Source organism: Pantherophis guttatus, chromosome 5 (assembly GCF_059756535.1).
Source record: "Pantherophis guttatus breed Tessera chromosome 5, ASM5975653v1, whole genome shotgun sequence".
Classification (NCBI taxonomy): Eukaryota; Metazoa; Chordata; class Lepidosauria; order Squamata; family Colubridae; genus Pantherophis; species Pantherophis guttatus.
Window position 1 is genome coordinate 55,750,797 of NC_142067.1, and position 14,483 is coordinate 55,765,279.

At 41.3% G+C, this 14,483-nt stretch overlaps 1 protein-coding gene across 2 annotated transcripts in view; it reads right to left on the bottom strand.

Moving 5' to 3' along the window:
• DSCAM (DS cell adhesion molecule) overlaps positions 1-14,483 on the bottom strand; it is a 394,390-nt gene that overhangs the window by 66,385 nt on the left and 313,522 nt on the right. For both annotated transcript variants that reach the window (XM_034423965.3, XM_060694094.2), the window contains exons 21-22: positions 8,237-8,390; positions 853-970 (exon numbers count right to left, since the gene is read on the bottom strand). In XM_034423965.3, the coding sequence (XP_034279856.1) occupies positions 853-970; positions 8,237-8,390 (272 nt within the window). The remainder of the gene's footprint in view (positions 1-852; positions 971-8,236; positions 8,391-14,483) is intronic.

Here is a 14,483-nt window from a genome sequence, read left to right on the forward strand (position 1 = left end):
TCCTTATAATTTTCCTTGCTGCAATTATATATAAAACATACTATACTCAGCATACTGTCAGTTTAAAGATGGAAGGACTTCATTTACAGAATACAGCAGGATCTGACTGAGTGATGAATTATTTAATTAAATGGGGGAAAAAAAGCAAATGTGAAAAAAAATCTTAGAAACAAAACCATCCTAATACACTAATTTGTAAAAGAACTTTGTAAAATGCCTGGCAACAAAAGATTAGCTGAAACCCACTAATAGGGGATTTGTTCTTTGATATGTTTGAGGTAACTCCTAACATCTGGAAAAATACACAGACCATAAATTAAATATATTCTTTAATATTAAACTGCTTGACAAGAACCTGTATTGACATATGTTGAATTAAATTAAATACCCAGGTGGAAAATAGTTCAAGTAATCCCAGATTATGGATTAATCAGGTTTATGATTAAGAATGACTGGGAGTTGATAACAAGGAGTCACAAAATAACTCAGAAGATGTACAGTACTTTGGACTTTGTGCAAGCACTGGCCTATTCTGCACCTGTCTTTTCGCAGACTTTGGGGTGGGGGCACTTGAAAAAAAGATACTGCTTCTTTTAGCAGTTCATTCATTAAAATCAATGCAACTCTTAAAGCATCCATATTTTGTTTCTCTGACACATGCAAAACTTGAAAGGAAATAGGTTGTTCTAATTAAACATAGAGAAGTGATGTACTCATATTCATCTGAGATGTATTTCTTCTGAATCACTTTCAACGCATGCATTGGCCTAATTACAATCCTTCTCTTCCTTTTTTCACACATCTAGTGACATAACAACCGTCATTTGTACTGCACACATAGTTGTTGGTTACCTTTCTTTCATCCATTTAACGGTAGGTACAGGATCTCCAACAGCTTTACAAGGGAGAATAATATCCTTCATCCATGGGGTTGTTACTGTGCCACTGAATGTCAAAATTCTGGCTGGAGCTAAGAAATGAAGGAAAAATAGAGCTAAAATGCAGAATAATATGGCATTCCTTTCTTGAGAGGAGAAAAACAGGAGAAGGAAGAGGATTATGATGATTATAAAAATGTCTTACTTTGCTTATATAGACTAATTTATTTCAAACCACTTTACTAGTTGCTTAGTGGAACACAGTATAATTTAACATCTGCTGAAAAAATGGTTGCAAAACAATGATCCTAATGATAGTAATGAATAAAAATAAATATGTTATTATTGCTGGAGTAAAACACTAAACATGTTCAAACCTATTATCTGGTAAGGTATCTTTTCATATGCAGTCATCATGCCTAAAATTCCTCGAACTTTATTGTGGGGAAAACTTGAAGTGAGTTCATTCTTATCTTTCTCAGAAAAAGAAAGATATAAAGAGATAGTCTGGGGGTGCCATAGATTTTCAGATATTGCACTTTTAAAAATTATTAATTGGAGAACTGGGACAAACAAACTTATATATGTCCCTTGAATTTTTATAACTTCTTTGTTTCTTTGATGGAAACCTGGAAGGATAAAATGAAGTGAACCAATAAAAAATAGCATGTACAAATGAAGGGAAAAGGGGAAAGGAATAGGAAATGAAGAAGAGATAACTTTCAAAGAGGAGTCTGAATGACCAAATTCAAACCTGAATACTTAGAACAATTTCTAGAAACTTCTTTTTATAGAACAGTAGCTGAGAAGAGATGAATGCGATTGCCAGCACTGTAGGTATCACAGTGGCTCAGCACAGATTAAGTCCAAGCATCACTTTGAAAGGAAAGTGGGAGCTGTCTATTCTGTGAAAAAGGTGGAACAATTCCTTCAGGCTCACAAGTCTGCTTATGTGTTTTAACTGAGTAAATTAATATATTGTTGTATTCAGGTAGGCTGAAAGTTGTTTAAGAGGATACTTGAGGAAGAATTCTGAAACATATTCTGTAGCTGAAGATTTTCTTTCTTTCTTTACATTTTTTAGATAATTTAGATATTAGCATCAATAGACAGCATATGAAGCAAATAAATCAAAGCACATCTAACTGCACAGTTAATATTTCAAAGATTTGGTTAACGTAAGTAACTCCATAAAATGATACTTGAATAATCTGTTTCATTCAACAGAAAGCAATAAAAATGTCTCACACTAAACATGAATAGCTGTACATGAAAAGGTTGGGTGCACTTTGGGATTCTAATCTGTATTTCTGCTTCCCATTCTCTGTCCTTGGCTAAACATGCTGCCATTTTTACAGAAACTAAGTAAATTACACAGCCATTTTTCATCAGGTTTGTCTAATCTAGACATGTTGGAAGCACCCAGCCTAGCAAGAAGGAGGGATTGAGCACAGTGCTACCCTGGAATCACTGCACAACAGCACAAGGCTATGGTTGACACCTCCCCCTCTTTAAGTTATTGAAGTGCTATCTAATTGTTCCCAGGAGTAGGTTGCCAGACTAGGGAGATTCCTGAATAAGAAGCAGAACATAATAAAGTAGCTTGCTTGAACTCTGCATATGTGGGTCTGGTTGTTTACACCCAGCAAGACCTCACATATTATTAAGAGATGCAAAAGGGCTTGATCACACTGCTGAATAATTTTTATGGGGATCTGAATAAAGATAGTGTATCCCTTTGGGCCCTATTAGGACCCCCACAAACTTTAGGTAACATCAGCCATGACATTCTTCCTGATTGTTTATGAGAGTTGGAGACGGGAAGGAGAGGCCCTACTCTTAAGAGAGCATGTCAGTGAACTGAGGGGTCCTCCTACACTAACAATTGCTGTTAGATGGAATTGTGCAGACCATAGTTATAAATGCCTTTCCCCAGAACCAACTAATGCACCAGCTGCAATTCCATCTAGCTACATAAGGTTTTATAACAGTAGCTCATCTTCATCGGGTCTACTGCAATGTGGAGCTGCCTCAACCAGTCAAAAACTGTAGTTGGTCTGGAATGCAGTGACCTGTTTACTGGCAGATATTAATTATCAGAAGCACATAATACCTGTATTGCAGGTTTTGCACTGATTGACAATAGGTTTCTGGGTCAACTCAAAATGCCAGTTCTGATATATAAGATGCTGTACAACACAATTTCAAGTCATCTGCAGGACTACCTTCTCCAGTCAGAATTGTCCTGCCTGATACATTCATCATAGGAGAAGCTGTTTGTTGTTCCCCATTTCTGTGAAATGAGGAGGCATTGTTTTTCAATTGTGGTTCTAATTTTATGGACCAGCTTCCCTCAAAAATTATACTTGCACTCTTTTTAATAGAATTTTAAAACTTGGTCAAGAATGAGCAATTCTTGAGATGGTTTGGTGTTAATTAGTTCATTGACATCCATCATTATTATTGTCATATCTATTAATAATTTTTGGATGATGATGATGGGTCTGCAAATTTTTTGATGATGGTGACATTGCTTATCTTTTAGTATATCAATCACCAAGAATATTTAAACGGTTGATTATAATTTGTAGCTATAAACTACCACAGCATTTTTTCAGCCAAGTATATTAAGTAGAAACAACAGCTCATAATGAAGAGCAGATGATAGGGTAAGACTCTGATTTAAATCATTTAGACCAGCATTACAAAAATAAAATAAAAAATAAGTGGAATGTTTAATCTCATTGGTTATTTTATCTAAAGAGTATGTCAAAGAAATTCATTACAACTAGTGCTTCTGGAACAAATAAAGCAATGAAGATTATTTCACTTTAGACACTGCTAGGCCACATAACAGAAGGAAAAGAAGATTTCAACTTCTTCCTTCAAAACAACGGTATGGCATTGCACACCAAAACAACCAGATACAAAGACAGTTTTTCCTCTTTGCTATCACTCTGTTACCCAACTAATTCCCACAACAGTATCTATGCTCTATGTCAAACCACCTAATAGGGCTATATTACTTATTACCTTTCTCATCTGTCCTATTACCGATTTCCTTAGATTCTTATGACTATAACTTGTTTTTGTATGTCATGAATTATTTTGATTGCTTTTATTTAATATCCTATTATGATTTATGTTCATTGCTTTAGTATCCTATGACTATTACTGATTATCGTATCTATGATTTATGATGATTGTATTTTATGATTATGATTATCACTTGTTGCTTGTATGTACACTGAGAGCTTATGCACTGGAGACAAATTCCTTGTGTGTCCAATCACATATGGCCAATAAAGAATTTTATATACATGATGATTCTAAAATTGTGATTATGGCCTGTTCAAGAAATGTGTCTACTTCTCAGGAGAACTGTGCGAACAAATAAAGTTACGATACAAAACACAAAATCAAATATGCAATAAAATGCACAAAATATACAAAAATACACACAAACAAACCAAAAAGTAAAATACTATACACAAAGTTAGTTTCGTTGATCAAAAGGAATAGAAGTGAATGAAACCTAGTAATAACATTATGTTAAACCCCTAGGACAAGGGTGTCAAACTGGATTTCTTCAAGGGCCGGATCAGCCTTGTAGTTCTCCGCAGGCTGGCGGGGGGGGGAGGGAGAGCGGGGGGGGGGGAGACGGGATGGACGTTTCCTGCAGTATTCTGCCAACCAAAAATGGGCTGTGTGGAGGCCCCACTTGGCCTCTGCGTGGCCCATTTTCGGCCTCCCTGATCTCCAGCAGCACTGTGTCAGCCGAAAATGGGCTGTGGGGCCTCCCCAGTTTTGGCCAGCAGAGGGCTGCTGGAGGCTGAGGAAGCCGAAAATGGCCCATGTGGAGGCTTTGTGATGCCTCTGTGTGGCCCATTTCTAGTCAGCAGAGACACTGCGGGCCGGTCCTTTGATATTTCCAGGCTGGCCCTGCAGGCTTTGAGTTTGACACCTCTGGCCTAGGCGATGTTAATGAGGCACAGGAAACAGAAAAGCCATGATGACTCATCAATTAATTCAGATTTGCCACTTAATAATCAAAAGTATCTATGTAATCACGGAGATTAAACATATCCTTTTTCTTAAAAATATAGTGTTTCTCTGTCCTATGGCATGCATTACTAATAGTTCTTTGCCCTATTAAGGCTCTTTTAGCAATAAGTCTATCAGATCTATTTACAACATGCTGCGTATAGGATTGCTATTCACACCTCAGCCAGAGACCTGGAATATTAAACTTTAAGAGTTTTAAACACTTATGCAGGCATCATGTCTGCTACCTACTGCCTTCCTGATTCTTGTTTCTGTACAGTTAATTTAGTGACCATTCAAAGTTACAACAACACTGAAAAAGTGACTTATGACCATTTTTCACACTTATGATCATTCAGCATCCCCATGGTCATGTGATTTATATTCAGAAGTTTGACAACTGACTCACACTTATGATGGTTGCAGTGTCGTAGGGTCATGTGCTCACGTTTTGCAACCTTCTTAACAAGCAAAGTCAATGGGGAAACCAGATTCACTTAAAAACCATGTTACTAACTTAACAACTGCAGTGATTCAATTAACATGTGACAAGAAAAGTTGTAAAATGGGGCAAAACTCTCTTAACAACTTTCTCACTTAGCAACATAAACTAGCAATATAAATTTTGATAGGTGTTGAAGCTACAGGAACCTTGGGGGGGGGAGTGATCATGCAATATTGGAATTCAACATTATGAAGCACAAGCAATAGAACAAAGTCAAACTACAGTCTTGGACTTTAAGAGAGCTAATTTCAATAAACTTAGAGAAAGCTTGGAAAGGATTCCATAGATGAGAATCCTCAAGGGGAAAACAAGTCAAGAAACTTGGGAAATTTTGAAAAGTGAGATTATAAAAGCCCAATCTAGCACAATACCAATGAAGAAGGAAAATAACAGCTCTCAAAAGAAACCAGCATGGTTGCATAAAGAACTCTCTGACAAATTGAAAGATAAAAAGGACAAGTATAAAAAGTGGAAAGAGGGGCACATAAGTAAGGCAAAATATCAGCAAATAGCCAGAGCCTGTAAAGATGAAGTGAGAAAAGTTAAGGCTCACAGTGAACAAAGGCTTGCGACAAAAGTAAAAAAAACAAAACAAAAAAAGCTTCTTCCAAAATATTAGAAACAAGAAAAAAGTCAAGGAAACAATTGGTCCATTGCTGGGAGAAAGTGGCAAGAAGATGACAAGCAACAGGGAGAAAGCAGAACTACTTAACTCATTTTTTGCATCTGTCTTTACACAAATGGGAAAAAACAGTCCAACCTATCAAAAACAGCACCATAAAAACAGATTAAGAACACAAATTAAAATAGAGAAGAAAATGATAAGTGAGCACCTGTCTACCCTAGACGAGTTCAAATCACCAGGACTAGATGGATTATACCCCAAGGTTCTGAAGGAACTGACAGATGAGATCTCAGAACCACTATTTTGCAAAGATCACGGAGCACCATGTTGTCAGGAACTGCCAGACAACTGGAAAACTGATGTAGTTTCTATCTTCAAAAAAGGAAAAAAATTGATCCAGGAAACTACAGACCTATCAGCCTGACTTCAATACCAGGGAAGATTCTAGAAAATATAATCAAGCAACGAATCAGCAAACACCTAGAAGCAAACAAAGTAATAACCAAAAGCCAACATGGGTTTGTCAAAAACAGATCATGCCAGACTAATCTTATTGCATTCTTTGACAAAGTGACAGTATTAGTAGACCAGAGGAATGCTGTCGATATAATATACTTGGACTTCAGTAAGGCATTTGATAAAGTAGACCATAACCTACTACTTGATAAAATAGAAAAATGTGGGTTAGACAGCATCACCACCAGATGGATTTGTAACTGACTGAATAACCACATTCAACATGTAGTCCTCAACGGAACTGCATCTATATGGAGCAAAGTATGCAGTGGAGTACCCTAAGGCTCTGTTTTAGGCCCAGAATTCTTCAACATCTTCATCAATGATTGAAAGAGGGGATAGATGGGTAACTCATCAAATTTGCAGATGACACCAAGCTAGCAGGAATAGTCAACACTACAGAAGATAGGCTTAAGATACAGAAGGATCTTGACAGACTTGAACATTGGGTGCTATCTAACAAAATGAAATTCAGTGGTGAAAAAAGTAAGGTTCTACATTTAGGCAAGAAAAACAAAATGCACAGGTACAGTATATGTGGTACCTAGCTCAATAGTAGTAACTGTGAGAGGGATCTTGAAGTCATAGTGGACAATTGTTTAAATATGAGCCAGCAGTGTGCTGCAGCTGCCAGAAAAGCCAACACAGTTCTAGGCTGCATAAACAGAGGGATAGAATCAAGATCACGTGAAGTGTTAATACCATTTTATAATTCCTTGGTAAGGCCACACTTGGAATACTGCATCCAGTTTTGGTCACCAGAATGTAAAAAAGATGATGAGACTCTAGAAAGAGTGCAGAGAAGAGCAACAAAGATGATTAGGGGACTGGAGACTAAAACACATAAAGAACGGTTGCTGGAACATGGTATGTCTAGTTTGATGAAAAGAAGGACTAGGGGTAACATGATAGCAGTGTTCCGATATCTCAGGGGTTGCCACAAAGAAGAGGGAGTCAAGCTATTCTCCAAAGCACCTGAGGGCAGGACAAGAAGCAATGAGTAGAAACTAATCAAGGACAGAAGCAACCTAGAACTAAGGAGAAATTTCCTGACAGTTAGAACAATTAATCAGTGGAACAACTTGCCTCCAGAAGTTGTAAATGCTCCAACACTGGAAGTTTTAAAGAAGAGATTGGATAACCATTTGTCTGAAGTGGTGTAGGGTTTCCTGCCTAAGCAGGAGGTTGAACTAGAAAACCTCCAAGGTCCCTTCCCACATTCTATTCTATTCTATTCTATTCTATTCTATTCTATTCTATTCTATTCTATTCTATTCTATTCTATTCTATTCTATTCTATTCTATTCTATTCTATTCTATTCTATTCTATTCTATTCTATTCTATTCTATTCTTGTAAGTCAAGGACGTAAGTCAAGGACTACCTGTACTTTTCTCCCACCTTGCTTGCTTTGGAATAAATAAAATGTTACTTAGAATAAACTAATTGATGAGGAAGAGTAGACATGACAGGTAGATACAAAAGTTGCCATTACAGTATATCTTCCATATGATGTAATCCAGTTCTCTTGGTTGTAACTTGGAATGGCCTAAAGGTGGATGGATGGACAATTTTGCCTTTCTTAGATACAAAATGGCTTTTCAGTCCCTATCACTCAGTAATTCTATTAAGTTACATGTTGTACAATTTTGAAGGGCAGAATCCTCACCTTTAGCTAATGGTTCCACAGTGATGATTTCGCTGCTGTTGCCCCTTCCTGCAGCTGTTACAGCCACAACCCAGACACTGTATTGTCGATTCCGGCTCAAATTAGGGATTCTGTAGGAAAATGAGTCAGGAGAAGCTTCAAATTCGCTGATTACCTGTGATAGGAAAGACAAATATTTCCAAACAAAAGTAAACAATATACATATATCGAAAAAAAAAGAAAGACCTGACATCTCAAACCAGACATGGGATGAAAAGCATGATAGCAGAATTTACAATAGCAAGTTAATACCAATCAGTTTTTAAAAATGGTTTAATTCTATTTTGTATCACTGTCTAAGCATATATAAATTTAGTCGATTTTCAAAAGTCAGCAATGTAAATGCAATGAGAGCAGTATTCTAGCACTGGGGACCATTTCTTTGACAATAAAAATCAATCTTAGATGTGTGGTGACTGGTCAAAAAAATGTTAAGATAACAATGAATCAGTCTCAATCTCATTTACCTGGGTATTTGCAGCAACTCAAAATAAAAGTAACACTAGCTGAGCCATTTATTTTTTTCTGCTGTAGCTCTCAAAATCATATAGAAAAGTTTTCTGTTACAGTGATCACTACTGGCCTTTGTGTAAAATTACATTATCTTGACAAATCAACAACGGTCTTGAGAGAAATCTCCAGGAATATTTAGATAATAATTTCTTTTAAATAAAAAAATTAAAATATTGCATTTCCCCAGAAACTAAGAGAATCTAAATAGAGCAGCAATTAATGCAGCTAATATATTTAAAAGTCAGAAAAATTGTACAGGTAGTCCTCAACTTATGACCACAATTGAGCCCAAAATTTCTGTTGCTAAGTGAGACATTTGTTAAGTACGTTTTGCCCCAATTTACGATTTTTCTTGTCACATTTGTTAATGATCATGGGGATGCTGTAATGGTTGTTAGTGTGAAAAATGGTCATAAATCACTTTTCTCAGTGCTGTTGTCACTTCAAATGGTCATTAAACGAACTGTTGCAGGTCAAGGACTACCTATACCCATAAATAATGTGGATAAAAACATCAAACAAATACAATGTTGAAAGTGGTTCATAATATTGAAAGCTCCAGAAAAGTTCTTGCAGCCAAAAGTGGAAATAGCTTATTAGAATATTACTTTGGAAACAATACAGTATTCTATAGTGGCTAATTTCTTTATAATAATATTCTAGCTCCATCAAAATGTAACATATTGTACCTAGTGAGCCAGATATTAAATAAGGATAGTAGTGTCACCTAGTGGCCATTTTGAAGCAGGACAATCACCTTCTTAAGATTTCAAACATAGTGAAGATACTCTGTCAAAAACACAGTCCCAATAAATCTGCAGTAAATTAGGACTGTAAAACCCCAGACAGTTCAATTTTAGTCTAATTAACCATAAATAATTTTAATTTAAATAGTAAATTAAATTGTTATTTTAATTGATTTCATCTGAATACATTTAATTCAAAAACAAAACCCTTTGTGATTTGGGTTCTCATTGCACTAAATGATAATGCATATGGTTTGGATGGAGAAAATAATGAGCCCTGAGTAGTTCAAGAACACTTACAAAATTAGTTCATAGGTGGGGTCATGGGGTTCAGATGGGCTTGTTGGTAATGTACCTGGCTCCCTGCCACGTGGCAACAGCCCTACCTGAGCTACTCGACGTGATAGCCACGGTGGCAGTTGATACACCCAGGCTTATGGTCATGGGTGATTTCAACTTGCCATCCATTGGTGAAACGTCCGAGATGGCCCGGGAGTTCATGGCTTCCATGACGGCCATGGACCTGACCCAGTTAGTTCATGGCCCCACTCACAGGAGGGGACACACTCTGGACTTGATTTTTGTCTCTGGCCAGTGGTTGGGTGGTCTTCTTATAGGGGATATAGAAATGGAGTGATCTGTCCTTGTCATGGACAGATCACTCGCTCCTTCACCTGGACCTTCAAACCGCTACACCCTGCCGCAGGGAGGCGGAACCGATAAGGTGGTTTTGCCCCAGGCGCCTGATGGATCCGGATAGTTCCAGATAGAGCTTGGGCCATTTCCTGAGGACCTGGCACACGACTCGGTCGATAACCAGGGACCTGGTAGCTGCCTGGGACCGGGCACCTGGGGGGGGCTCTAGATCGAGTCATGCCTTTGCGGCCTCTGACCTGGTGCCGATCCCGTGGGGCTCCATGGTTTACCGAGGAGCTGAGGGAGCTGAAGTGCTGGAAAAGATGCCTAGAGAGCGGTTGGAGGGCCAGTCTCGCTGAATCTGATCGAACACTGGTAAGGTCGCATATTAAGACCTACCTAGTGGCGATAAAGGCGGCAAAGTTTAATTACGTTTCCGCCCTTATTGCATCATCAGATAATCGTCCAGCTGCCCTGTTCAGGGTGACCTGCTCCCTGTTACATCTGGGAGTGCAGGAGGACCCCCTGGAAGGCAGGGCTGAAGAATTTGGACAATATCTGAATGACAAAATCACACAGATTCGGGGGGATTTGGACTCTAACTGGGTAGATTCAGGCAGGGTGGCAAGGAATAGACTTGAGAATGTTATCTGGGAAGAGTTTGACTCTGTGACCCCTGATGACGTGGACAGGACTTTGGGGAGACTTAGTGCGGCCACATGTTTATTGGACCCGTGTCCTTCCTGGTTAGTACTGGCTTCCTGTGAGGTTATACGAGGCTGGCTTCAGGGAATTATTAACGCTTCATTGAGTGAGGGTTACCTCCCCACGGCCTTGAAAGAGGCAGTGGTGAGGCGTCTCCTCAAGAAGCCTTCCCTGGACCCGGCAGTGTTAGCCAACTATCATCCTGTCTCCAACCTTCGCTTTGTTGCGAAGGTTGTTGAGAGTGTGGTCACACAACAGTTTCCACAATACCTGGAGGAAACGTCTTATCTAGATCCATTCCAGTCAGGCTTCAGGCCCGGGTAGGGCACGGAAACAGCATTGGTCACATTGGTAGATGATCTCTGGAGGGCTCGGGACAGGGGTTGCTCCTCTGTTCTGGTCCTGTTAGACCTCTCAGCGGCTTTTGATACCATCGACCATGGTATCATGCTGCGCTGGTTGGAAGAGCTGGGGATGGGGAGCACTGTATTATGGTGGTTCTCCTCCTTTCTCTCGGACCGGCCACAGTTCGTGTTGGCAGGGGGGCAGAGGTCGACCTCGAGATGCCTCATATGTGGGGTGCCTCAGGGGTTGGTTCTCTCGCCCCTTCTGTTCAACATTTATGTGAAGCCTCTGGGTGAGATCATCCGTGGCTTTGGGGTGAAGTACCACCAGTACGCTGACGACACCCAGCTGTACATCTCCACCCCGGGCCACCCCAATGATGCCCTTGAAGTGATGTCCCAGTGCCTGGAGGCCATGTGAATCTGGATGGGGAGGAACAGGCTCAGGCTCAACCCATCCAAGACTGAGTGGCTGTGGTTCCCGGCATACCGATATAGTCAGTTGACCCCATCACTGACTATTGGAGGCGAGTCGTTGGCCCCCACAGAGAGGGCTCGCAACTTGGGCATCCTCCTGGATACACAGCTGTCCTTAGAGGAACATCTGACGGCTGTGGCCAGGGGGACTTTTTATCAGGTTCACCTGATCCGCCAGTTGCGGCCCTTCCTAAATCGGGATTCCTTGTGCACAGTCACTCATGCCCTCATCACCTCTCACCTGGATTATGGCTCTCTACATGGGGACTCTCTACATAGGGCTCCCCTTGAAGAGCACCCGGAGACTTCAGCTGGTCCAGAGTGCGGCTGCGCGGGTAGTGACGGGAGCTGCATGGCGCTCCCACATAACACCTCTCCTGCGTGAGCTGCACTGCCTCTCAGTGGTCTTCCGGGTGCGCTTCAAGGTGTTGGTTACCACCTTTAAAGCGCTCCATGGCATAGGACCTGGATACCTTCGAGACTGTCTGCTGCCACCAACGACCTCCCGCCGACCGGTGCGCTCCCACAGAGAGGGCCTCCTCAGGGTGCCATCGGCCAAGCAATGTAGACTGGTGGCCCCCAGGGGGAGGGCCTTCTCTGTAGGGGCACCTGCTCTCTGGAATCAACTGCCCCCAGAGATACGAAGAAATCAAGACCTCGGTGCCTTCCGCTGTGCCCTGAAGACCTTCCTTTTTCAGCAAGCCGGGCTGGCTTAATGCTTTTTAATTGTTTTTAATATGTTTGTTACTGTTTTTTTAACTTTGGGGCCAAATTTATATATATCTTTTTAAATTGTTTTTAATGTTTGTATCTATGTTTTTTTTACTTTGGCTGTACACCGCCCTGAGTTCTTCGGCAGAAGGGTGGTCTATAAATTTGATAATAAATAAATAAATAAATAAATAAATAAATAAATAAATAAATTGTAATTCACAGTTTAGAAATCTCAATGGCTGCACTCACTCACCCAAGTGGCTAAACCAAGTAACATTATGGCTTAGTGCAAGGTGTAAACATAAGCCTCAATTAACAAATTCTGGATCCTTAGAATTCTTTTTTGGGGGGGGATGTCAGACTGAAGATGGCTCCATGAAAAGTGGACCCAATGACCAAGGTGGAATGAAGAGCCAGAGAGTAAACCAGCTCTTTCGTAATTCCTCTACAGAGAAGGAGAGGACATGAGATCGCTCAAAAGAGAGGCTTCTGAAAACACACACAAACACACACAAAAGTCCTGGCAAGAAGGGGAACTGGTTTGGATAGGCTATATCTGTGATGGCAAACCTATGGCACTCGTGCCAGAGGTGGCACTTCAGAGCCCTCTCTTTGGGCACATGTGCCGTCACCAGCTGCTCTTCTGAGTTCTGGTGCTCCAGTGCGCACACGCACAAGTGTGCTCCAGTTTCAGCATTCGGTGCCAAAATAGTTAACCATCACTAGGCTATATGAACCTCTCAACAACAGGAAAAAAATGCCTGAAGGTAAGAGGTACATGGCAGACCCTCAGGAGAACTGGGTGGTGGGAGCAATCATGTTGTTCCTCAAGGCTTACATACTTTGGAAAAATGGCAATTCTAAGTAGCAGTTGATGAACAGGCTTAGTCAGGTGGCTGCTGAAGGCCCTTGGCCTCTACTTCAGGCCTAGACTCAGTGCAGCCCCCAAAGACTGCTATGTAGAGTGGCCTAGATTGAGGGAAGATAGGCAGATGGGGAAGTTAGAGAGTTAGCCTGCAGCCGAATTGTATCATGTGACCAAGGGGATGCTGCAACAGCCGTAACTTTGGGCATGGGTCATTCACTCCATTCAGCAGCATCATAATTTTAAAGTATCATGGAACAAATGGCCAGTAAGTGAGGACTACTTGTATACTTATTGTGATGAAGTTGGCAAATCACTTCTACATATAATTTGCTCTGAGGGCAACCCTGGGGTCATTAACTGAGGCGAGACCAGGTAAAGTCAAACAGAAACGTTTATTGCTAACAGAACTGGTAGAGGGAAACAGAGCAGCAAACAACAGGTTTGACAGCTATTTATACTACAGCTGTCAAACCAAGCAACCAATAGAAAGGCAACATTCTCCCGCCGGCAAGTCCATGCGTCTTAGCCAATCAGGGACATCCGTCGTAAGTCGAGGACTTAACACCCCTTCCCTCCTGGATGGGACAGGCGTAGTCGGCCAAGTAGGCAGGGCGCCTGCGCGGCCGGGTCGATCTGCGCAGTACGGGTTTGGCGGCGGCAGGAGCTGGAGGCACCTCTGCGATCGGCGGAACTCCCTGCGACTCGTCTGGCACCCTGACGTCAACTTCTTCGGTAGGCGGCTGGCATGGTAAGGCTGGTTCCGGAGGCAGGTTTGAGTCAGGGAATGTGGGTATGTAGTCAGGGACTGGACTTGTTATGTTGTCTCCCAGGTCGGCTGGGTCTTCCGGCCTGGGCGTTAAACGAGCTCTTAGTTGATTAATGTGGCGATGCCAAAGCCAGCCATTGGGCAACCGGACTTGGTAAGAGTAGGGGCCAGTGACTTGTTCGATAGTCCCGGAAAGCCACCTTGGTTCGCCCCCAAAGTTCTGGGCATAGATGGGGCTGCCCACGACGAAGTTGCGGTAACGGCCAGTGGAGTCTGGGGGCGCATCTGAAGCGTAGGAAGGGTGAAGACAGTCGAGGTCAGTGCGAAGGCGTTGACCCATCAAAAGTTCTGCGGGGCTCCTGTTGGTCGAGGGGCATGGAGTTACATGTTGTGCCAACAGGTAGCGGGTCAGTTTCTCTTGCCAATCCCCATGGCCGTA